At 36.5% G+C, this 25,982-nt stretch overlaps 2 protein-coding genes and 1 long non-coding RNA gene across 3 annotated transcripts in view; 2 read left to right on the top strand and 1 right to left on the bottom strand.

Annotated features, from left to right (window-relative positions):
* Window positions 1-8,212: 8,212 nt before the first annotated feature.
* Window positions 8,213-25,982, bottom strand: part of LOC124218882 (uncharacterized) — a 28,984-nt gene continuing 11,214 nt past the window's right edge. Inside the window, exon 3 of the long non-coding RNA XR_006883219.2 lies at window positions 8,213-8,330. This is a non-coding gene — a long non-coding RNA (uncharacterized lncRNA). The remainder of the gene's footprint in view (window positions 8,331-25,982) is intronic.
* Window positions 14,280-17,614, top strand: LOC124218880 (chymotrypsin-1-like). Its single transcript, XM_046625779.1, has 5 exons — window positions 14,280-14,373; window positions 15,221-15,371; window positions 16,100-16,349; window positions 16,457-16,606; window positions 16,907-17,614. The coding sequence occupies exons 1-5, from the start codon at window positions 14,316-14,318 to the stop codon at window positions 17,051-17,053; spliced, it is 756 nt and encodes a 251-aa protein (XP_046481735.1). The 5' UTR covers window positions 14,280-14,315; the 3' UTR covers window positions 17,054-17,614.
* LOC124218879 (chymotrypsin-2-like) lies at window positions 18,760-24,421 on the top strand. The gene is made up of 5 exons (XM_046625778.2): window positions 18,760-19,099; window positions 19,499-19,667; window positions 20,031-20,280; window positions 21,191-21,328; window positions 23,813-24,421. The coding sequence occupies exons 1-5, from the start codon at window positions 19,039-19,041 to the stop codon at window positions 23,954-23,956; spliced, it is 762 nt and encodes a 253-aa protein (XP_046481734.1). The 5' UTR covers window positions 18,760-19,038; the 3' UTR covers window positions 23,957-24,421.

The following is a 25,982-nucleotide window of genomic DNA, read 5'->3' as shown; positions in this document are numbered from 1 at the left end:
CACGAAAAACAATAGACATTTCAATCGGAGAGCGGAGAAGAATCTCGGGGGATTTAGAATTACGTCTTCGGGCCTGATTGAAATTTCTACGTAATCTCCGTTCGTTTAATCAAAGAAACACAGATAAAATTACAGACTTATGGGATGTTTAATATTATAGAATCCAGGACTTTTGTAAGTCAAAAGATAATATAATTAAATCCTCAATTTATTTTTTTATTGAACGTCATTTGATATTTATTATTTATCTGCCTGCGATTTATGAAACCTAAATGCTATTTCTTTCTGGTCCAATGATTCTCATTCGTTGCATTTACGAATCTGATCTATTTTGGAAATATCGCTACATACGCACGTGATCGAAGGTGTAACAGTTTGAATAAGCCCGCCTAATTCAAAATATAATTTGACTAAATTAGTATATAAACACATAGATGAAGCCTTGACCTTTGTGGTTACGTTGACAATTTCCGTCTTAGCAATTTCTCGCTCTCATTATCACGGCGACGACGAAACGACTAACACGTCTCGTAAAATTCTACCTGCGCAGTGGACGTTTAAAACAAAAATTTCGATCGATAGCTGATTTATAATAAAACCGTGAACGTTCATTTTAATTTACAATATGTTATATTTTCAAACAAGTAAAAAAACAAAACTACGAAAATAGAAAAAAGCTAATATGGTGAAAACGGAAAGCGAAATATTAGAAATTTAAACGACGAAACGAGACAACTACGAAAGGCGACGATCTCCTTTGAATTTTGTTGGCAAGTTTTTATATATTTCTTTTTTAATATATACCTTCAGCCTGAGTCTTTTCTTATTTACAGTTTCTAAAGAATATCATATTTACATGATTTAAGTTAATTCGTATGTTTGTTTTCCTTTTATGGTGCAAAAAATAAAAAGTAATTATTCCCTGTGGAGTGTTAATATTATAATTAACAAACGGGCATTGTTAAATAATGAGCAATTTGTTACGAAGGGGAGGCTCGAAGATAGAGAGACCTAGTCAAACCCTAAACTGCTCAGAAATAAATACATTTTACGGATGTGACGATAATACGTAAATTTGAAAGTGCGCGGTAACACTTAATCCGTAATGATAGCTGATGTTGACCAGTTGCGTCACACAAAAATTTGGTACGTCATTTCTACAATTTGAAACCAACTTCCACGTTAATCTACAAAAAACGAACATCTCACGTGAGGAACGGTCAGACGAGACGCACATCAGAAAGAAAACTATTTACGGATTTTACATCGATAACGGAACATATTGGGTCAGACTACATGGATAGGTGATAAAACCGTTAATTTAACAACGAAAAACAGTCGAGAATGATGAAAAATTGACGACCTAATTAAAATATAACAGAAAGAATGTACGAATGTGTAATTTTGAATGTAATAGAATAAACGATCTAATGTCCATACATTTATATGATCAGAGAGGTAGAGAAGTGAAATTCAATCGAATGAATGATTAAAAGATTTCTATCGTTATTTATATTTTATTTATTTCATTCAATGTCGGATGTAACTCTCGTATTTATGATAGTTCTTGTTTTTTGTATATTATTACTGGCTCAAATTCTTAACCTTCCCTTTGTACACGTCTGTCTCTGTATCTCCTTAACATATATATATAAAAACAAAACCAATGTTTACACAGAATAGAACAGGTTTGGAAACTGTCGTATCACAAGCGCTGTCCATCTGCAAAAAGGGTATGAAAAAACAGTCTTAATAACAGAAATACAAACTGGTATGCTCTATGCTCTATTGGAAATAAGAGAAGAGGCTAACAATAAGAGGGAGAGAGAGAGAGACGAGTTTGGGTCGAGAAGGTTTACTAGAGATGTACGTAGGTCGTTAGATAATATAAGACGTGTCATAACCGTGAGTTGAAGCGTAAATCCTGGCAGGATAGAAATTTTAACTGAATACAATACAGAGAACACAAAGACTTCTGCACTCGTAATCTTTTTTTTTTTTTTAATTCATTTTTAAACATCGTCACCGTCTCGACTCTATTTTATTTCACTGACAATATTTTGCTCACTCGTCATTTTGTCTTTTTATTTAATACATATATGTGTGTTACTTGTTATTTATCATGTGTTTTTTTTTAAACTATCAGGCTAAGTTTGTTAGACCTGCGACGAGTAGTGTATCTTTCATATTGTAAAAATAAAATAACGAATTTAAGAAAAGGTGAATAAATGAAAAAAAAAAAAAAAAATACAAGTTCCAAAAATTATATCAAATACTCAATTTCTCTTGGTGTTTGATTTCATGTTTTCGTATAAAATGGTACCTCAAATAACGTATAACACTATTAAAACCCTTTACAAATCGTGATCTTTCATTCTTTGTAAACATGTATCAAACCCTTTCATTTATTCCAACGCCCCATTCTGTAAGGGCTTGTTCTGACACGCTGCAATACAATGGACTAATCAAGAGCCTGTGCACACACGCACGTGATAGAGTAATTAAACACGAACAAAGCGATACGTATTACTTGTTGAAATCGACCTCAATTTAATAACGGTCGCCTCATTCGACGCAATAATTTCAGAGAGAGAGAGAGGAATGATTCGGCATATCGTACCCGCCAACCTCTGTACAATCACAGGAAAATCACGTTTACCCCTAACCCAAAGATACCCACGTGCAGTCCGCATTAATTAGCTTATACTGTTCGCCGTCAGTATCGGCATGTTGAACACCGCGGATACCGTGATTGCTTATCGATTACAAGCACCGAATTACCGCGATCTGGTTGAATTCCACAGTTTTTTTTTTTTTATTTTTTAATTCACTTTTGTATTATACTCATAGTTGAGGGAAAAATGATTTGAAAGAAATTTGAGACATATGGAACAGGTTGAAAAAATCGCAATTCAATAGCACGTGAATTGAAACAGTTTTGCAATAATTCTTTTTTAAACGTAAATTTAAACAAACAATAATACTGCATTAATTACTTTCGAATTTAAAACTAATTTATGAAAATACACATTAAGAAAGGTAGAATTTTTCTTTTTTAGAACGATTAATCTTTTGCTCTTAAGGGGGTATTCTAGTGTAGAGGCATGAATTTGAGGTGTTTTTTGAAGTGCTATAAACAAAAAACAAAAAATATTTTTACCATCCATTTTTTTATCAGGCGTTTATTATTATTTCACGATTACAAAAAAAAAAAAAACAAGTCAAAAAATACAAAATTGAAAGTGCTATGAGTTGTTGAAGTGGGGGGTACAAAAAAAATGGCGCGCCAATGTTGTCACGATTGCAAGCATTTTCAAAATCAGAAAAAAAAAGATTATTAATCTACATAAATGCAGCAATCGTACTAACTAAAAAAAAGTCGAAAAAAAATTTTTTTTTGCCAAATTACGGCTGTCCGAAAAAATAATACGTTTTTTTTGACTTTTTTGGACGTTTCTGAATTTTTTAAAAATAGTAAAAATTATTATTTCGTTATAATAATAGTTCATGCGATAGAGACATGTATTGAGAAGATTCTCACCAAATTTCAAGTAAATCGGTTCAATAGAACTTGAGAAATCATGTCAACCGTTTTGAAAAATGTAGTTTTGAGAAAAACGCGTTTAAAGTTTCGAGTAAAATTCGTTCCAGCCGAGCCAGTATTGAAGACGTGTCACTAAAATAGCTATATCTCTGAAAATAATTGAAATTTTGACTTGTCCTTTTAAGGACACATTCTTGAAAGGTTAAGCTTTGAAAATATAAAAAAAAAAAAAATCGATTTTTTCAAATTTCTACACTAGAATACCCCCTTAAATGAAAATTTTTGTATGTTCTTCTTTCATTCAGTTTTCGCGGTAAATCAAAACGATTTCTAGACGCTAATCGGAGAGCCTCGTAGCCGGTAAAAAGGCGCGAACAGATTGGCAAAGAATCGAATATACGCGAAATACGTTCCCTGCAGGATCGGACTCGCGTCTCGGGGTTTATTCGGGTCACGATTTTCAGATTTCCAACGAGATCTCGACGTCGCCGCGTCGGTTTCAGGCATGTATTATACGTACAGCATCGTCGCCTCGCGACGCGAGGGATTGTCCGAGAGATTATAGGTTCGGAAAACGGAGGAGGAGGAGGAGGAGGAGGAGGAGGAGGAGGAAGTTCCGAGTTACGGAAAGGAGGAAACATTTAACCGTGTTAACCGAGACCCACAGCATCCTGCAAGCGAGTCCTGCGAGGATGCTCGAACATTATTCAATACATGTATTGCATAAGCGAAGGATGCCGATTCCAAACTTTCATCATTTCTCATCTGGTTACAAATAAAGTTCCCTTCGAATGCCTTAAACTTTTGTGTAAAGTTCGTGATCCGCATTTCGGCCTCTTTATTATACTTCGGTATATGGCGAGAAATTATTTTTACACATTCAGTGGAAATTATGTGAGGAATAAATATTTTTCAACGATTAGATAGGGGAAATAATGGCGGATTCTCTGGATGAGCATTTTTTTCAAAAAAAAAAAAAAACACCTCGATCAAATTTAAGTCATTTTATTGTAATTTTAATAGTTTGAATCGCGGTAAATTTTGAACTATAACTCTAGGACAAATATTTCAATGAACATTTTTGTTACTCTTTCAACTCTCTAAACGCGCATGATTTTTATCTCTCTTTTTATTTATTTTTTTTTTTTCTGACCGTATGCAAAGGTTTTTTAAATTCCATTTTTTTACTTGATAAATAGAAACATTTTTCTTTCGTTTTTCATTTTCCTCCGGTTCAAATTTTTCGAATTACGAATTTTTTGAAAAAGTACAAATGGAAGATAAGAAATATCACAGGCCCAATCTCACTTTCTTACGATGAAAAAAAAAAAAATCATTGTTTCTAAAAGTAGAATTTGCAACAAAAAGAATTTAAAAAAAAAAGAATGTGCGTTCAGAGAATTGAAAGAGGAAGAAAAATGTTATAGTTTAAGGTGTACTGCGATCCAAAGTATTAAAATTGCAACAAAATCCTTTTGAATTGAGTCGAAATTTTTTTATTTTTTTTTTTATTATAATGCGTATATAGAAAATTCAATAACGTGAAAAAATCGCCTAGGAGACATTTCTGTCTCAGAGTTGTAGTTTAGACGTTACCGCTGACCAAACGGTTAAAAGTGCGGATGCAGAAATCTAAAGCATCATAGGGAAATAATGAAATCCAAAATTTTCATGCATAATGAGACTTAAACAATTCAACTTTAAATCAATAACGTATGTGGTGAGAGTATAGATGAAAATTTTACTTTGTTTGAGGGTAAGAACAGAAACCAGCGCAATCAGTTCACGAGACTGAAGTTAGTAACGTTACCGTGTCGAAACGTTGAAAGAAGAATTACTATTTGCCACCTTTAGAATGCGTGGAAACGTTAAATTTACAGAATCAAAACGGTTTCCTGAATATCAGAGAATCCTGAAGTTGCAAAATAATGAGCTCTTGTATAATTTCAGCTTGACATAATTTGTAGGATAAATTGTCGAAGCTGAAACGGATCGAGTTCGATGCGAATAGCGTGTTTGTTCTTTTTTTTTCTCTTTTATCTTCTTATTCAATCTCTCGACGTCCTGAAAGAGGCGAATGCGTTTTATTGACAGAATGACGAGATGATAAAAGCCGCGACGCGACGAGCGAATATCGGCCATGCAAGAGTTGCATGGCTCTTTACAAATCTCTAAACGCACTGGTACAGATTTTTTATTAACAAACACTTTCTCAATCATTGCATTCCCGAAATAAATTCAAAACAATTCGTGTAACGGAAGTATTAGATTTCTGTTTAATCGGTACGTCGATGTTAATATTATTATTATTTACGCATGTTATACCGGCAACAAAAGTTCAAGAAAATTGTCAAAATTAAGCCTTGATTGTTCGTGTGGCAGAAAATTAGATTGAATCATGAGGTAGCGATAAATTGATCGCTTCTCGCAGTGAAACGTTAAACTGGAAAATTGTAGCAGCGCTGACATGCCGGAGCATTACTTGAAAAATCGTTAAAATAATGAAGTAAAAAAAAGAAACATTTGGGGCGGGATTCAAGTTCCAAAAATGCCTAATTCCGAATTATCTGGTGGTTAAACTTGAAGTAAAGAAATCAAACTTTGAAGAAGCAACAAAGTTTCGAATGGTGAGAAACCCGATGGCTCAAGATTCCGAAATCCAAGATTTCGAAAATTCAAGTTACGATTGAGCAAAGTTCCGAAAATTAAAACATACTCGCGCAGCGTAGTTTACTCAGCGATTGGGTGTAAAAAATTAGAAAGATCAATGTGGTGAAATTTCAGCAAGCAAGAAATTCACAGAACTGAAAATCCTCGATCATTCGTAATTTCGGTGTTTCGGATTAAAAATTTTTTCATTTTCGCCCTTTCGGAACTTTGAACCTCGGGTTTCGGACCGTTCGAAACTTTGATTTCTTTATTTTAAGTCTCACCGGGAAAAAATTGGGAATTTCTCGCATTCGAAACTTTTCGAATTCGAAATGTCAACCCCGCCCCAAACATGCAACGTTGTGCGAAAGCGTGCTAAGAAAGATTGAATCACCACTCCGCAGCTTACAGACTGCTCGCCTTACACGCCTCGTGAAATATATCGCCCGGAAGTATAAGCCTTCGAATAGTTTGATAAACTTTAACAACAGGGTTAAACCTGGCAAGAAACTCACATTCGATACACGTATACAGGTATGGACATTTCCCTACCGAGTTTAATAAACCGTTGCAGAAGGGACGTCACTTGCAGCTAATCTCTATGTATACGCAATTTAACCTGCAAAATCGTCGTTAATACAGCAGGCGTAATATACAAAACCGTATTTTACCACCTTTAAGTCGTGTAATTGAGACTATACAACATAACCGATTCCCTGATGAATAAGTCGTGAAGAATTGATTAAACGTTGCGAACAATGCGACGGAGAAATTGTTTACACCACCATCTGAGGATATTTAAATACAACAACGGAAGTTTCTAATGATTTATACGATTTTTGATCTAACGCTATTCATTCTGAATTGACTTTCTGTTTTTACTTTTACATCGATTATGCGAAGTTACGCTTCACTCCTCGTACGAATATAATCGTCGGTATAAATGACAAGTTTTTCTAAAACTGGGTACCAAATCATATTGCCTGTGGATACAACCGGAAAGTGCAAGACTTGTAAGCCGTTTTCTCGTTTGAGAAAAAATAAGAAATATCGGATTTTCGTAACTTCGATTCATGTAGGATTGCTGAATACCCAAATACGATATTCTTCGTTTATATGATGGAATGAAAATAATTTTCCTCCTATGTATATGTGAAAACCCGTCCAGCCTCGCGAAATTTGTAATAAATGTATATGTGTACAGAAAATATGTCATGCCAGCAGTGATTTTCGAAAATATTTTCTCCACAACTTAATACCGGTCTGTGCATTATGTTTAATGTTATATTATATATATACAACGCGTACACGCGTTTTGCCAAAATTCAAACAAGCCAACAAACAAACAAATAAACAAACAAGACGAGCAGGCGCCCTCGCTAAAGTGCGATAAAATCAGTACAGTGAAAGCACGTACGCCATTATACGAGCTGCAAAAATTACCCATTTAGCGTTTCTTTTCAAAGCGCATTCGACCCGCGGATCAGAATCAGCTGATTCTCACCCTTTTCAACGTTTCGTGTACGCCTCTTCGTGAGGCGGGATTGAAGTTCCGAATTTGAAAAGTTCCGAAAGCGCTTAATTCCGAATTTTTCTGTGGCGAAACTTGATTAAAAAAAAAAACAAACTTTGACAAAACATTAAAATTCCGAATGGTCCGAAGCCTGACGCTCATAATTCTGAAAGTGCAAAGTTTCGAAAAGATAAAATTCCGAATGAAGGAATATATCATATAAAGCATAAAAATAATAATAAAAATAAATCTGGAACACGCGTTGACGAGAATCCTGTAACTAAAAATTGATGACAAGTAAATTTTGCTTCTTACGAGCAAAAATCGAAGAAACTGATAATTTCAAACGCTTCTCATTCCTCGCTAACTCTCGCCTTTACTTTCTCTTCTCTTCCCCGCTTTCACCCCGTGCATTCCCATTTCTCTTTCTGCTCTTTTTCTTCACCCCCGAGCAGCCGAGATTTTATTTGACTCTCGAACCGGATTCGATCCAGCGTAAAATACTCACCGTTACCGTTTCCCAACCGCTGAAAAAATCCCTTGGCCCTTGAGGTATTTCCACAAAAGCATTCGGCAGGAACCGGCGTCTTGAACGCTGCCGCTAAATACCATAGATTTTTCCTCCTGAAAGAGAAAACGAAAATGTAAGAGGAATAGTCAGAGAAATGGAAGACGGGGAATTGAAATATTCGGATGTTAAGTTCGTCGATTGTACTTTAAAAAAAAAATAATAACAATAATTTAAAAAAAAAAAACTAGTTCAATATCGTGATTATTCTCGTGCCAGACAATTTTCACAACAGCGACAAGCGTCCATTTATTATTTTACAAAAAAGGAAAGTAATTTCGGTGTCGATTCATTTTTTCTCAGAACCTGTACAAAGATTGGGCAATTTTCAAAATTTCAAACGAATTGGTAAACAAATAATTGAATTCGAAGTCTGCCGTGATTATTTCTCGCCGAAAAATCTCCGTCATCGTGTGCAGCAGACTGTCGAGGAAAAAAAAATCCTCGATCACAAAAACCGAAAGCTCCGATTACTTTCAGAAGAAAAAAAAAAAGAAAAAAAAAAAAACAGGAAAGAGCTGAGCTAGGAGGAAAAAACGAGGAAGAGCAGAAACGTCCGGTTTCTTTTTATCTCACTTCCGTTGCGACCGATTGATAAAGTGGGTACCTAATCGGTCCAGAGATTGGTAAAAATGCCAGGACGAATTGATGATCGATTTTTTTTCTGTATCCTGCAATTGTGACGCAAGCTTGTCTGTAATCGCTGTTTTCAAGTCACAATTATGGGTGAAGGTCAAATATTGGAAAGATCATTATTTAGAATCTGCCGTATTCAATTCTGCATCCTTTTCCGCAAAGACGTAGAATTTTCGGTAATGTTTTAAGAATATTTGAATCGTTGAAACATGATGTTTAATTTGTTCAAGACGGTCAAAGTACTGGAAAACCATAGAAGAAAAATTCACCCCATCGTATGACGGCTGATACAACGATTGAGATGAAGAATAATATTGTTTGAGAATTTTTTTTCTCAACACTCAGAAATACCGATTTTCGGATAAGTTTGAGTAATCACAAAGACCAAAGGAGTGCTTTTTCCCGAAGCATATGAAAAATGGTGAGGGAAAATCATTGGTCGAGTCGACATGGAATGACCCATATATTTCGTTCCGTATTATCAGATACGGTCAGAATATTTAATTTGAATTTATGGGTAACAACCGATCGCTCCACTAACCAAATAATATCTTTTCTCTAACGCTGCAATTAAAGCCGTTCGTGTTGTACCGCGATTAATATTGTTCAACCACTATTCGCAAGAGCTGATAATCGAGTTTTCGGAGGGATTATCACCCGAGGCAGTCGGTTAATACTGAGCTGGAAATTCCGGAGGACTGGCTCTGCGAAAGTTTCTTCTTAGAATTAGAAACTTGCGGCAGCGTAACTCGATACCGTAATTAAGATTTGATATACATTAGAATACGAAGTTAACGAAGGCGATCCCTCGAGTTTCGCGGGGTGAAAATTTGCTTTGCTTAAAACGAAACATCGAAAATCGCCGATCATCGCAAGCGCGATGATTTTGCGTCAATGTTGCAGATTTTCAATTCGCTCTGTAGCCAAAATATATATGTATATGTAATCGAATATGTCTGAGTAATTGAATGTTCGTAATTTCCCCGCTGCTCAAATGTTATACACTGCATAATTGTACCAGAATTGAAAGATATTTTAACGGAATACAATTATTACCGTTGCGTTGTTATTTTATGCTGAAATATCAGGTGATTAGAGTGAGTAACGAATTAATAGGTATCAAATGGCAAATGAAACTGGTAAAAAACGTTGAAAATACGGTTGTACAGATCTGGTTATAAAATTTTAATCCTTCGTTGCGTCGCACAATTCGTCGCCCACGCCCGGCAGAAACATTTAAATATATACTTTTACGTAGGTTTCGAGGTAAGGTGAAATGCGACGGTATTTAATACCGTGATATTTTCGCGTTATATTTAACGGTGTCCGCTGATTAATTAGCAAGCGAGTATAACGAGTTGGTGAAAACAAGTCAGCTTTTTTCTTTCGCATCAGTTGATACGCTCTGGAATCGGAGTATAATATATAAACAATGTTGCTCGACTCGAAACCGGGGGATTAATTAATTAGTGCGAAACTGGGGATATCGAGCTTACTTAAATAACGACACCGCCACTCGGCAAAATTCCCTGCAGTCACACCTTCGGCGTGCGATTTGTTGTTAATATATTCCGATTCTAAGTATCTAGACCGGTGGGCGAAACTTTTTGAATAAGAAATTAAACGCGCCTCGCGTTTGCTTGCCCGTAAGCCCGCTGTTACAACCCGAAAACACTTAATTACAACTCGGAACTTGGAAAGAGTTTGAAAACAAGGAGCATTAATTAGTCAACGAATCTGCCTCGAGACTTAAGACAAAACCGCTAAGATAAAAGTAATCGGTGCATCGAACAATCGAGTCCAAAAAAATAATCGAACACGACTCGATTGAATCGGTAAAAATTGATCGATTAATTCATTATTGCGTAAATTTCAGTATGTGGTCTTAATAGCGGTAAAGTTTTTTGATAATTAATAGTTTAATGCAAAATATTTTTCAACTTCAGGTGAAAATATTCGTTCATCTTTCACCTGTTATATCAAACAAGGACTCAGTGAGTAAATTGATATTGCATTGCGTCGTTAATGGGAGTAAAAAACAAAAACCGATTGCGAGGAAAAATAATCGAGTTTGAAGTTTCCATGAGAATGTTGAAATTTTTTTCTCGAATTTTCCAACCCTCCAACAATTCGATAACGTCCGAATTTATTTTGTCAAAACGAAATTTCGATTTGTAGTGTGAAGTGGAAAAGAAGTTTTGTTTCCTCGGAGTTTGTTCGAGGCTACGGAAACGGACAAAGGTGAAATAATTGTTCGAGAAACAGTGAGAGAAACATCGCCGTCCGTGTGTAAATTGTGCAGGTAGCACGATTTTAAATGTACGCGTATAAAGGTGTGCATTATAACAATAGTTCACAGTGCGAAAGGTTGAGGTTTGACGGGGATTTAATTGCCGGGTAGGGTCATTATTATTTCTCTACCCGGTGCGGGACAAACGCAAACAGTCAGATATTATGAATGAAGGAAGTCGGCGAAGCGTGCGGACGTGTTCTACGGCAATTAAGCGAACCGCTAGCGAACGAGAGCAAACCTGGTGTGTATAATAGATAAAAGCAGGCAGTGCTTTTCGAAAAAAAAAAAGATGAAACGACGAAACAAAAGTAACGAGAAAACTTCAAAGTTCCCGGAACTCGGTAGCTTTGCGGAAATTATCAACGAGTTTTTCACAACGGAAAATATGACACGCAGCTTCGAATAGATTTCACTAATCACGTCATCGCGTCTATACGTACCTATATGGGAAATTCCATGCGAACCCAACCAACGTCTGACCCTCACAATTTTTAATATTGTTAAAAAAAATTTCAGAATTTTTGACGATTTTTTATTCAACTGGTAAAAATTCTCGAAAATTATATTTACTTTTTCAAACATTTCTCAAGATGGGCCGATTTTTTTATCAATTTTTTTTTAAACGCTTTTGACTTTATTTGATCAACTGAAACATCTTTGAAACCTTCTGAAGATACCCAAAAATATTCTCAATACTTCAATTTTTCACTTGGAATATTTCTAGACAGGTTTCACCGTGAAGTTTATGAAAAAATTTGAATTTGCCAAAAAAGCAGAGAAAAATCGCTCCGTAATGAAAGCCGTCTAGAAATGTTCTAACCGAAAAATCGAAGTTGTGAAAATTTTTTGGGAGCGTTATACAATATACAATATATACAACCATTTTTTAACCAGCTGTTCATTTATCGGTGAATAGTTTAGATTCATAGTCGTTTTTTTTTCCGGATAAATAATCTGAACGGAATGACAAACGGTCTGTAGACTTTTTAACACCGAAAGTCTCTCTCGGGGAGAGGAGAGTGAGAGCCAAAGAGTGAAACGACTACAGAGTCAAGAGTACGAAGCACGAAAAGAGAAAAAGTTTTACCTCAAGCGGAATTTAGTGGGATCTTGAAGCACGATGAAAAGCATTCGTAAGAGTCGATCGATTCATCGCGAGGCAAAAAACGGATTCGACATTTTTCACCGAGTCAACGATACCGTGGAGATGAATTCAATTCCTGCGACACATAGGTAAGTATATACTTCGACTTTATTCTTCTCGATTCGTAAAAAGAATTTGATACACGAATGAGGTAAAAATAAGAAAAAAGAAAATCATCTCATTATAATTACAATCTACAAGTGAAAAGGCTGTACAAAAAAACTTTGAGGGTGTCATCAGTCGGCGGTTGATCAAAGCGATATTCGCAACAAACTTTCGAGAGCTCCAAGCGTGATACTCGAAATTCATTTCGAAATCAAATTGAACCGGCCTGGAGACCGATTTTCACTAACGTTTCACGTGTGCAGAAATTATCGCCTTTCAAATAGTCATTAGATATTATCTAACCCTTACTTTTTCCATAATTGAATATAATAAAAAAAATTAAAATGATGTTTAAAAAAATTAATTTAAAAACATTATGGTTTTTGTTTTTTTTTTGTTAAAATAACCGTTAAATTTTTTTAAGATTTCTGTTGCATTTTTTTTTTCTTTAATGTACTTTAATTGAATTTTTGACTATATTAACTACATGATTCTTTAAAGCAAGCCTTCGATATGTTTTAAAAATAATTTTTAGTGAAAATGTTCAATAGTTCATTTTTTATAACATTTTTTTTTTTTCGCTAGGGTGTGAAGGACCCCAGTCTCGCAAATTTATACGTGATTCTACAGAATTGTGGCAAGTAAGGGTTAAACGAAAAAAAAATTCGAGTTAATTACTTCGAATGCTGAACAACCGATTGCAAAAATTAGAAATTATCTCGAGATCAAATCATGGTCAATATAATCGAAGTAAAGTATCAGAAAGCTCGTGTTTGACTTTCGGGTTCTCGGAACTTCCGCATCACCTTCATTAATTCGGTATCAAGCTTTTTTCATTCGCGGGTCAAGCTTTTATCCTTTTGACCGGATTAACTCGGAGCAAAGATGCCTGCATTGAAATAACGATTCTACAAAAATGTATAATCCATTCACCGTCATACATAACAGTGTACTTTGATGGGATGTAGAATTTTACGAGAATTCCCGGCAATTAGTGTTATTTCTTTCACGTTGCGCCCGATCCCAGGTTGAAAGGCGTGTATTTTTCTTGAAACACGAGACGGAAGCAAAATAAGAAAAGTCTCGCAAAACCTTTGGTAAAAGATTTGTTCACATGACTAAAAAAAAAAATCCCCTTTCATCCTGCACGTTTTAAAAGGAGAATTTTTGTCTCGATTACGTTTGTTTAATTTCTTTATGTTGCAACTTGCGCAGGAATTATTATAAACGTTCGTCTAAGTTGTGGTTGTAAAACTTGGCGAAAGAATGTAATTAACGTGAGGTAAAAATCAAACCATAAGAGAGGAGAAAATTTGTGTAGCATACTTCGGAGTGAAAATTAATATGAGACTTATCGTCGGAAGTAAAATTGTCGACATCCTTGAGGCGTCGGTAATTAAAATCGAAATCACGTAAACAATAACGATGACGATCGGTGTAAAGTGGGTTGAGATAATGTAAGTCAATACAGGCATGCTATCGAAGATACTGTTGAGCGTGAAACGCAGATATTGTTGTAAAATTGACCGTGTTAATTGTCATCGGGGGCAAGTATAACAACTTTCGTTCGCTGTACGGAAGATTTAAAAAAAAATTTAAACCTCATTCCGATCGTGTCAAGTGTATTTACATTATCGGTGCATAGATCGACGCAGTGATAAAGCTTATCGCCGAATTCTGAACGTGCGATGTCCCGATTTGATACAAGCGAAACGCATGATCGCGTAACCTTGAGACAGATAATAACGATGATAAATTTTATTTCCAAAAATGCAGAAAATTGCCAACGTGATTTTATACGCGTCGCGAGTATATAAACGCGCTCTCCAAGTTTCAGCATCGAGTTCACTGGAATATCCAACGATGCACCGAGTAACTTGTCTGTTTGTTGTTATTGTTACCCTCCTTACCGTCTGCCATGGTAAGTCTTACTACCAGTTTGGCTTTTATGTAACTGTAAGCAACTTTACATTGAACTTGATGTACGAAACACACCGCGAATTATGTCGATAAGAATCGAAAGTTGGGATTTTAGATTTTATCTAGAATTTTTTGTGCGAAACTACTAATTGGTAAACGGAGATCGGTTTAAACAAAATGATTTTGTCAACAATCTTATTTTCTTAAGTCTGGAAATATTTGAAAAAAAAAAATAAAATAAAATAAAAACACAACGTAGTAGAATATAAAAAAATGTTTGAGCCCTTGTCGAAAATTAAACTCTCATCGCCGCAAAAAATGTGTAACTTTAAAAGATGCTGCAAGTTCAGGCAAATTAATATTGACAGTGAATTTGTTATTTCAAAATACGTATATATTCGAAAAAAGTACTACTTAAGGATTTAAAAGGTGAGGAGTATACTGTGACGTTGAATATTCATCATTCGTAAATATTTATGATTGTTTTACAAAGTCACATGTCTGCCATGAGAACTCCATTTTCGTCAAGAGATGAAAAATGTTGTTAATTTATCCGAATTTTCTTCTACCGTATAATATACTAATTTTATATTGCGATTTTCTACAAACGCTAAAAACTTATCACGTTGAAGTTAGTAGCGTTAACGTAACGATTCGCACTGAGGAAAAACCGTTATATCGCGATTTCGGAACTGTTTGAAATTCACTAAACCGTAATGAAAAGAAATATACTCAATTTGCGCAATCCTAGTGCCTTCAATATCATTGTAAAAATAAGCGAATGGTGATTTTTTCTCAACGTCTCGTTACGACGACGTTACTCACTTCAACCTCGTAAAAATTCCTAGGCTACAGCATCGAGAAAATCGTGGGAGGATCCGACGCCCAGGAAGGCGATTTTCCGTACCAGGTATCCCTGCGTAGGTACAACATGCATTTGTGCGGTGGATCAATCGTAAACGAACTATGGATCTTGACAGCAGCGCACTGCGTGAGCGGGTGAGTTTTGTGCAAAAGCTTGAATTGACTCTGCATTTTTTTAAATTTTACAATTTTCTCGTGAGAAGAATTTCAAAAATGATAAAAAAATTTTCTCTCTAGAATCTAGAATCCTAAAAACATATTTTTAGAGGAATGTCGGTCCATCCGACAAACTCTCGCGATGATCGCGAAAACGGCTGGATGGAAAAATTTCAAACTTACAGGATTTTAAAACAAAATGATGGGCATAAAAAATTGCCAGGTCCCGTTCAATTTGGACTTACGGTTCTACCGGAAATAAAGCGATTTTCAATGTTTAATGACATACACTTTCTGCTCCTTATTACCTTTTCTAAACAAACGATTATGTTTTTCCCAGTTTATACATTAATTTTTTTTTTTTAAATTTACAAAAATTTTATATTGCGCAATTTTTCTTTCAACGCCTTTTCAATTAGGTGCCAAGTCTTGTCAGTTCCTGATTTTAAACGCGGCCATTTTCGAGATCATCGTGAAAGTTTGTCGTACAAACCGACGGACTCTCCCCTATTCACGGCGATGAAAAGAATGGCAAAAAACCTTTTTTTCCTGCTTCTTTCTTTGCGATACACTAACGAAAAGTCGAAGCTAATTACCACGGTAACCGAGGGTATAGAACTAACTCTGCAATGTACGGAAAACAAACGTCTTCAACGACTAAGAATCAGACCACAAATCGTTGACTAATCTCGGAGTAACATTTACAGCCAGAATGCGATGTGGATAACCGTGGTTGCTGGAACGAATCTACTGTCTGAGGGTGGCGATTCTTATCAGGCGGAAAAGTTGATAGCTCACAAAAAATACGACCCCTTCACGATCGGTAACGACATTGCCCTCGTCCATCTAGCGTCTTCTATTGTCTTCGGTCCAAAAGTACAGCCCGTTGGTATGCCGTTCAAAGATTCCGACGAGGTCGAATCCGACGTGATCCTTTCCGGCTGGGGGAGAACTTCCGTAATAATTTACAAACGCGATATTATTATCCTTTCATTCGATCGGATATGCATTATCAATGGTACGTATACACGGTATAAACTCTGTACAATAATATTTTCATCCAGTACCCGGGGGGGATTCCTGACGTTCTTCAACGGATTAATCTTCGCACGATATCCGGAGAATCTTGCAAGGCTGCTTTCTCGAGCATTTATTTATCAGTAAGAGACAGCAACATCTGCACTTTGACTCAGAAAGGAGAGGGAGCCTGCCACGTAAGTATCTTGAATCATGCTAACCGTAACAAGTTTCCAGCCGTATCGTTAACCGGCGATTTGGTTAAGCGAAAGAGAAAAATTTCCGAAATCCATTTGACGCAATGTTTTGAAATGATCGTCTGTAAATTATTTTCAGCGATTATTTGGAACCACATCGAAGCCTTTCGATTTTTCAGCAGTTTTTCAAACAGTTTTCTGCAACGCTATTTTCATATTCTCGATAATTTTCCCATCATAAAATTAGACCGACTCTAATGTTATTATCTAATTCTTTTCTCTTCTCTTCTGTTATGTAAGGGCGATTCCGGTGGTCCGTTGACGACAACTAACGGAACGCAAATTGGAATTGTTTCCTGGGGCATGCCCTGCGCGAAAGGATATCCAGACGTTTACACGCGTGTAGCGAGTTTCACGGACTGGATAGAGGAGAAGATCGAGCAATAAAGGTTCACCGATCACAGCCGGAATGAATCTGTTTGCCTAACGGATGAGTTTGAAAAGCGAAGTCATAAGGTTCCGCTAAATTGATGGGCACCTGTTTCGGTTTGCTCGGGAAAAATTTATAGCCTCGCGAAGTGTTGTTTCAATATTGATAAAGTTTGAGCGAAATTTTGTCCTCGTCTCGAGTGCAAATTTAATCCAATAAACGATATGTATACAGACTTTGATGAAACAACTTACGAGTAATTCAGGCATACCTCTCGTCTCGTTGTACAAACGAGCTTATAGCTTCTATTTCCAGACAAACATCAAATATTTGCTTTGAAACAATAAGACCGAGAGGGTAGAACGGAGCTGAGGGTGAGAAAGGCCTATGAAGACGAGAAATTATGTTTATCGTCTACACGGCGTTAAGTAAGGAATTAGACTTGGAAGGATCACCGATATAATTTTCAGGATAAATTTACTTCCTTGAGGCATTCAAATTTTTGTCAGGATATGTCACGTTCAACGTTTGCACTGATTTTATAATTTATAGAATAAAATTAAATTTTTAAAACTTTACCAATACATGTTTCTTGGAATATCATACAACAAATTGATGAACGGTTTCTTGACTTTTTTTCCAAGTCATGTATAAACAGAATCTTGAATTGTAACCTGCGTACACTGAGAAAAAATTCATTTGTTACAGCAACTGGAAAAATTCGGTAAAACAGGTATCATCAAAAAAAAACTGTTCAAGTTATGTTGGAATTAGGAAAAACGAGGTACGCCTAACCATTTTGCGCTATCGTCGATCCTTTTTTGGTAATTGCAACGCAAAATCAGTTTGTGAGGTTTCCTCTACTTTTTTAGTTAAACAAGGCTTCAGCGTCAATTTATTCTTGCACGAGCATTAAATTTTCGCAACAGTTGCAAGAAAATATAGCAACAGTGATCGTAATGAGAACGAATAGTGACGGATACTAGACTTTCCGGCAACAGCTAGAAAACTAATTTTTATTTTTTACCTACAAGTATATTTTTCGATTGAGGTAAAAAATGAAAATAGTTAAGGACCGAGCGGTAACCGGAAGTAAAAATTTCTCTCAGTGTATAATCTAGTTTTCTTTTCGGATAAATAATGGATAACGGCTATGAATAAGAATCGGGATCAACGATCAACGATGAATATAAGATGTAACATCTATTCCTCATATTTCACCCCAGTCACTTACGATGCAACGTTTGTTTGGTGCTTCGGAAATCGGTATATTTTCAGCCGATATTATCCCTCCGCGCTGATACTCGAGAAGCACAAAGAACTCTGAGGCGTTATATTTTGACGGTAAGTGTGCAGGGTTCGATAATTGAATGAAATGTAAGAAAAATAGGAAAATCGAATAAGGAGGGCCTCGTGCGATTATGTATAATGTATATACGAAAAAGCTGCGGGCTCACGTACCAAGATTTATCAAGGTTATCTCGGTGAACGTGACTGGGATTATTTACCATTTTCAAGCATCTAATATCTAGCCTTAAATTCAAATTCCCAAGGCGAGCGCGGCGATCGGGAATCGCGGCTACATGCCGTGCACGAGTATAATGCATATATGCGAAAGATCCGCGTTTTTGTATCGCTGCAGCTTAATTGCGGATGTTTCGTACGCATATTAATCGCGAAATAACAAACCTGGGGTGAGTATATATACGATCGGAAAGACTGCATCAAAATGGGAAGGAGAAAAAAGCGAAAAGTACAAGTATTCGCTCCTCGTTGGCTCTTCGAATTTCCTGCGATAATACGTCTATTTGAAAACAAAAGAAAAAAAACGTTGCTAACTTTTCTGCAAAATCCGGGGAATCATAAACGTATCGTTGACGATACACCTGAAGATAAATTTCCGTCGGTGAATTAATACCGAAACTAAGAAGATAAATCGGAACTCCATCCTTACCCTCGTCAAGATCCCTCTGCAAGTTTGGATATCACAACCGCAGGCAAAATGTTGCGGCCAATCTCTGCCGTCAGCCTTCTCGCATTATCGACGATATTGTCGTCGACGGGTGAGCGAATCGCGCGTTATCAATTTTTACCGAGTGGATGACTCTCCGAGTAATCGAGTTTCGTTTTTGTTTCCTCGAAAATAACCATGTGTTACCGTAAAACGGAGAAAAGTGTACAGGATTGGCCGAGCAGCAATATTGACAAAACGAACGAAATCTCTGAGTGTGACTGATATTGAATGCCATTGCAAAAGTACCGGCATTAAATTTTGAGAACAACGAAACGGAATTCTATTTGCTTGATTAACCAAACGCGATGCGAAATAAATCTGGTTTCACCTGATAACCATGTTTTTTGTTCCAGCCAGTTTATTATCGTGTCAAAGAGAAACAAAAAATGTTACTTTCGCCATATTTGGTACACATAAACAAGCCCTTGATTTTCTGTGTTTAATGCAGTTGCAACAGCCGACGTGGAAGACGACACGACCAAGATTGTCGGTGGAACATCAGCGAAGGATGGACAATTTCCTTACCAAGTATCGCTTCGTTCGAAAAATCGTCACTTTTGCGGTGGTTCGATAATAAACGAGCGATGGATACTGACTGCGGCGCATTGCCTCTACGGGTATGTGCAAATTTAGACATTTAAACCAACAGCATATTCTGCTATCAGTAGATAATACAGATCCGTGATTTTACTCGAAGAAAGTTGAACCTACGGTAAGGGGAGGTTAATTGCCGGTAAGTTAGAGCGACTAAATGCTCCGTTGATCGATAGAGTAAGTCAGAACGCCACCCTCGAACATTCTAGAAAAAGGTTTGTGTCCCGGCTAAGTGTCGGTAAGATTTCGGGATAGAAATCTGTGCCCAGAACTCTCCCTGCATATCTAGTAGCAAGATCGAGGATCTTGATTCCCTCTGGTCTGGATCGTCGGCGATAATAAATTTCGCCAGAAAATGAAATTTGTCTTTCGTTATTGCTCCCCAGATCGAACAACGACAGCGTCACCGTGGTGGCCGGAACTACTACCTTAGACAATGGAGGCGATTCCTATCAATCGCTCAGATTAATCTGCCATCCGAGTTACAGCCAGATACTAATTCGCAACGACATTGGTCTGATCGAAGTCGAGAAGCCGATATTATTCACGGACAAAGTCCAACCCGTTGCTCTTCCAATCGAAGATTCAGATAAACCTGATCAAACGGCCGTCTTGTCAGGCTGGGGAACGACGTCGGTAAGAATTGTTTCGAATTTAAAGCACGAGAAAAAGAAAAAAACAAGCGACGCTGTAAACTTTTCCTTATTCATTTTTCATTTCTTATTTTGCTGTTTTTCTTCCTCTCGGGATATTTCATTCTCAAACACAATTACCATGAGTCGATGTATAAAAATTTTTAAATCGTATACTTATTCATCTCGACGAGTGTATATGCGGCTTGTCACGACATTTCGATCAAGATTCTACATCGATATCTCAGATTGGCTTTATAATTTTTTGTACGGAACTACATGACGAAAAACGCATTCCAAATTTTTTCAGAATTTTTGGAACTAGCGTATCTGATGTATGATTTAAAAACGTGAAAAAAACCTCACTTTCTAAAATCTGAAGAATTTCAAAAAAATCTTGTTTAATATTTAAAAAAATTTGACACCTGTTGGAGGATGGAAATTTCACAACTTCAAAAGATACATGAGAGAAATAATTTTAAGCAAAAATTATTATTATTGGATTGCATTTTTTACATAAGAATGAACAAAAAAGTTCGTTATAATATGGGCCGAAAAATTTCTATTTAGAGAGATATACAAGTCCAAATGTATAAAAAAAAAGCACATGAAAAAAGAGGTCGGTTAAATATTCAATTAATTAATTTCCCTCCGGAGGCATTGAATTTTTAGCGAGTTTCAAATCAGTCTCTAATTTCTTTTTTCTCTCTTTCTTTTTTTCCTTCGCTCCAATTATTATTATTATTATCACATTTAGTTGGAAAATGTATTTGAAAATTGCTCGCAAAGGGTGAGAGACGGGAGTTGGGTCAAATCCCAGCTGAATTGAAAAAAACAGCGGGCGTTATGAATTTTTTATCGCTGTTGTTATTACTACTATGGTATTATTGTTTTTGTTACACAATCACGCCCAGTATCCGGGAAAAACGCCAAACGAACTTCAGCACATTACTCTGAGCGTCATCGACCAGAACGAATGCCTCAACACAAGCTTTCGCGTAACGAAGAGCAATATCTGTACATTGAACAAAATGGGCGAGGGCGCCTGTCACGTAAGTATAAAAACCCGAGCATAATTGACAAACGCGTCTGATCAGTAATCACCATCGATATTTCGTACACATCGTCTGCGGTATAAAGTGACATCCGTCAAATGATACGTATAATAGACTGGTTGAAAAAAATCGACCATTTTTTTTTTCCAAAATTCCCTCTGAAATACTTTCGGAGGGGTGAAAAAAGATGCCTGTCAAAAGCGGTGCTCTTAATGTTAATATTTAGAGGTGGCTTGTCGCGGATTTCTATTTTCCATTTAAATAACATAGAAAAGACATGTATGAGTCATGTGGATTTGTTTATTAATTTGTGAGCTACTAAATTATAAAGTAAAAAAAAAAACTAAAAAAATTTCCCATGCTATTTAAGTGAAAAACAGAAATCCGCGACAAGCGGCCTGTAAATATTAATATTAAGACCTCCGCTTTTGACAGGCATCTTTTTTCACCCACTCGAAAATATTTCAGCGGAAGTTTTGAAAAAAAAAAAAACGGTCGATTTATTTGAACCAGTCTAATGTATAACCTACGTTTTCAGTTCATTTGAAAAAATAATGGATTTCAATTAGGTTAACACGATTACCATTTGAGTACACCATGTATGACAATTGTTGTAAAAATTGCACGTTATTCTCTGGAAAAAAAAAACCGACAAAAATTGTCTTCCATAAAAAATTTCGTATACTTGGCTGGTTTGGAATAGAACTTGACGGTCGTTCGCCGCAGCAGTTTAAGATCGATCACGATCAATCCGTAATAAACAACCATCGCTCGATCATCGTGACGGAAGCTCGACTGACGAAGACGCACCGCAAAGTGCAGAGTTAAATTTTGATTCGCGTCGTGGTCGTTCCGAGCTTCGGGGCATTTCGTGACCCCGGAAAACTGCAACGTCCCGTGTATGCGCCTGCAGTCTTCGAGCCATCCAGACGTGCTAGTATAGGAGTTGGGTATAAGGGGTTCAAAGCACGCGGAGCCAAGTGTCACGCGAACGAAGAGCAATTCCTTTAACGGTGCCCTGTAGAGTCCTGCTGCACGGTACTAAGACCTCGTATAAACCGGGATACGCGAGCATAAAGCACCCTTATCGTTTCCTCCCGTTGTACTCCACCCCCTACACCCCGGCCTCTTTATGATTGTACAACCTTTCCTGACAACCTCGACTTCCTACCAAAACGCGGATAACACGCTTTCTTTCTTCTCCGATAACGTCTAGTCCCCCTCCTCCTCCCTGATTAAGTTTACAACGGTGTTTTACACTGAGAAAAATTTCATTTGTTACAGTAACGAGAAAAATTGAGTAAAACGGGTATCGTTAAAAAAAAATCTGTTCGAATATTGTTGGAATTACGAAAACGCGTAACCATTTTGCGCTATCGTCGATCCTTTTTTGGTAATTGCAACGCAAGATCAGTTTCTGAGGTTTACTCTACTTTTTTAGCTAAACGAGGCTTTAACGTCAATTTATCGTTGCACGAGCGTTAAAGTTTCGCAACAGTTGCAAGAAAATATAGGAACAGCGATCGTAATGAGAAAGAATAGCAACGGATGCTAGACTTTCCGGTAACTGCTAGAAAATTAATTTTGATTTTGTACCTATAACTATATTGTTGTGGTAAAAAATGAAAATAGTTAAGGACTGAGCGATAACCGGAACTAACAAATTTCTCTCAGTGTATGATATTATATACTATAGCTTATTCATCGGTCGATGCGCCCTCGGGAAAAAAGAGCTTGTTATTTTATACGCGGAGTAGGGATTTGTTAACTTCACCAAATAATATTGCTTGTCGATCAGATACGGTGAAAAAAGTATTTTTGCTACATATAAAAAGCAAAAATTTAATGAACATATTGTTTTATTTGACAGAAATGTGTTCGAAACAACAATATTTGTCTTATCAAGTGAAACCTGTGCTTTAGTTTGAATTGGCAAAACATTTATTTTCACATATTTTTAAAGAAGTTTAACGATTTTTTTCAATTTTTTTATTCTAGAACGTAGATTAAACATCATTGAAAATATTCTTAAGTCGAGTTTTCACAATGCAGGAAAAAACACGAAAAATAAACGCCAGCGATGTGTTCAAGGCTTCTGGCTTTCTGATAACCGTTGAGCTATGAATTTATTAAATGTATATTATATTAAATAATAATACAAAATGTCACGCTCATTCTTAGTTCAAATAACGTATTTTGTTTCTTTTCGTGACCTTAATTTCAAGGTGTAGATAATAGGTATATTATTATCAGGGTTCGGATAAATATGTATTAAAAATTATAAAATATGTGCACACAATATATATATATATATGTATATATATGTGCTTCCAAACATCATACTTTACGTAGAAAACCAAATAATGAATGACAAAGATTTATGTAAAAAAATATCTATTTACATGTTAATCCGAGGCCTGATTATTATGCAAGGGGCGGAAATCACAAGACCGAAATTTTGACCATTCATTTTTCAAACAGGGTGATTCCGGAGGTCCGCTCGTTTCTGAAAAGGTACAAATCGGGATTGTCTCGTGGGGAACACCCTGCGCTAAAGGAAAACCCGACGTTTTTACCCGGGTATTCAGCTACGTCGACTGGATAGCAAACAACACGAACGTGTGACGGATATCATTAGTACCTACGTAATTACATACATTTAATTTGCGCTTCTTTGTTGTTACTCTGTATAATAAATCCGATTAACAAGGCTGAAGTTAGTAACGTTAACACAACGAAACGCGATGGAGAAAATCGTTGCCGTACAATTTTAGAACGATTTTCCGAGAAGTTTACTTTTCAAAATATGAACATATTTTCTTTGCTACAATTTACTTGCTGAATTTCACACAGATCTAAGGATCAAGACAACGATTTTTCCCAAAAATCCATCGCTAAAGTAACGTTACTACCCTCAACCTCGTTCCGATTAAACAAGTGTAATGAAACATGTGAATTAAACTAACCGTAAGCGAAATTCTGAGAAATCCCATGTGTAATAAAATTATATACGCTGAAAATTACTTAAATATAATATGTGATTAAATACTGCGCTTGAAGATGAACAGTGTGATAATTTAAATAAATTCTACTCAGCAATAAATAGACCGTTAAAGATGTATTCGGAACACGTGCCGGAATCTCAAGCAGCACGGAATCGCTAAAGTGAAAGAGAATTTTTCAGCGCAAAAGGCAGCCAAGTATGCCGTCTGACTGTTAAATCGTATCGCCTCTGCGCCCTGATTGCACTTGTAGAATGAAAAATGCCACAGAAGTGCGGGAGGGGTGTAAGGGGGGAGGATATCGTTTGCAAGAGTAGCACGAATCTAATTAAGAGTTAGAAAAAGCATCGTGCGATTTTGCACAGCCGCCGGTTGAACGAAGAGAAATGCTTTCCGAAAGAAAGGAAAAGACATTCGCGTCGCGATGTGTAATAATTGAAAGAGTCAAACGAGAAACTTGACGAATTATGTCGAAAGTGATAATCGGTTTGACTCGATACCTTTTTACAACGGACCTTTAGCAAGGGTCAGAAAGATTAGATTATTACAGACGATTGGATAAAGAATCGGATACGGTTTGAGGTTCGGTATCCCACTGGATGATTAATCGGAAAAATTATCGTTTGAAATGGAGTCTTTTCGATGAACACAGAGGATTCCTACCGATCTAAATCGTTCGCTGATCAAATTAATCGTCACGGAATTTCGATGCACGGATCGTTTTTTCCGTTCCCGTCGTTTGACTGTAAATATTTTACAATTTATTATTAGTCGAAATCACGCACTGATTAATTCATGCGAAGCTCGCAAATATGAATAATTATCATTCTGTTAGTATAAAGCTATTTACGTTGGTACGTTTGCAACGACGGTAATATTTTGTATTCGTTTGATGCTCGAATCCATACTATCGGTAGTGATCCAATTTCATTTATCACGTTCTTTGATACGGATCCAATGTACCTACACGGCACCGGAATTCAACCGTAATTGGTTTTATTTATTTGTTTATTTTATTTTTTTTGTTTTTCTATTTTACTTCTCACGTTCGTTCATTACGAACCGCGTACTAGTCGATCAATAATGCGAATTATACTGAAATGCAACTGTAGAATCCTGACTCGTTTCAAAATATTTCATTACGCAGCTTGCACGTACCCTGCATGTACAAGAATTTGCATTTTTATATTATACATCATGGTATCATTGAAATTGGAATTTGAATTCATGCGATATACGCAGCGGACAGGAACGGATATTAGCTGAAAATAGCATCGATGTCGAATACACGGGCGTTCGATCAATCTCCACGAATTCACGTTGCGCAAAAGGATGTTGGATTTAATTAACTCTTCTTCAATCGGACAAAATTCGTTTTGTAAAGTGGTGTGTACTGAAGTGGAAAAAAGAAAGGTGGGATTTTAAAAAAACGATTAATCAGAAAACGAAAGCTAAACAAACGAAAAACCGCGATTTTATTCCCCCTTGCGATCCAGGATTGGGAGCCTCGATCCTCCGGCAAGCGAACCCAGCTGCGAACCAAATCCCATGGCGGCAGGTTTCACTGCGGTCAAACAACAACCACTTTTGCGGGGTTTAGATCGTTAATCAAAGATAGATATTGACGGCGGCGCATCGCCTGACCTCCC

Source organism: Neodiprion pinetum, chromosome 5 (genome assembly GCF_021155775.2).
Source record: "Neodiprion pinetum isolate iyNeoPine1 chromosome 5, iyNeoPine1.2, whole genome shotgun sequence".
In the NCBI taxonomy this organism is placed as follows: Eukaryota; Metazoa; Arthropoda; class Insecta; order Hymenoptera; family Diprionidae; genus Neodiprion; species Neodiprion pinetum.
Note: the sequence above shows the minus strand (reverse complement) of the source record. Positions and strands in the feature narration are given on the sequence as shown.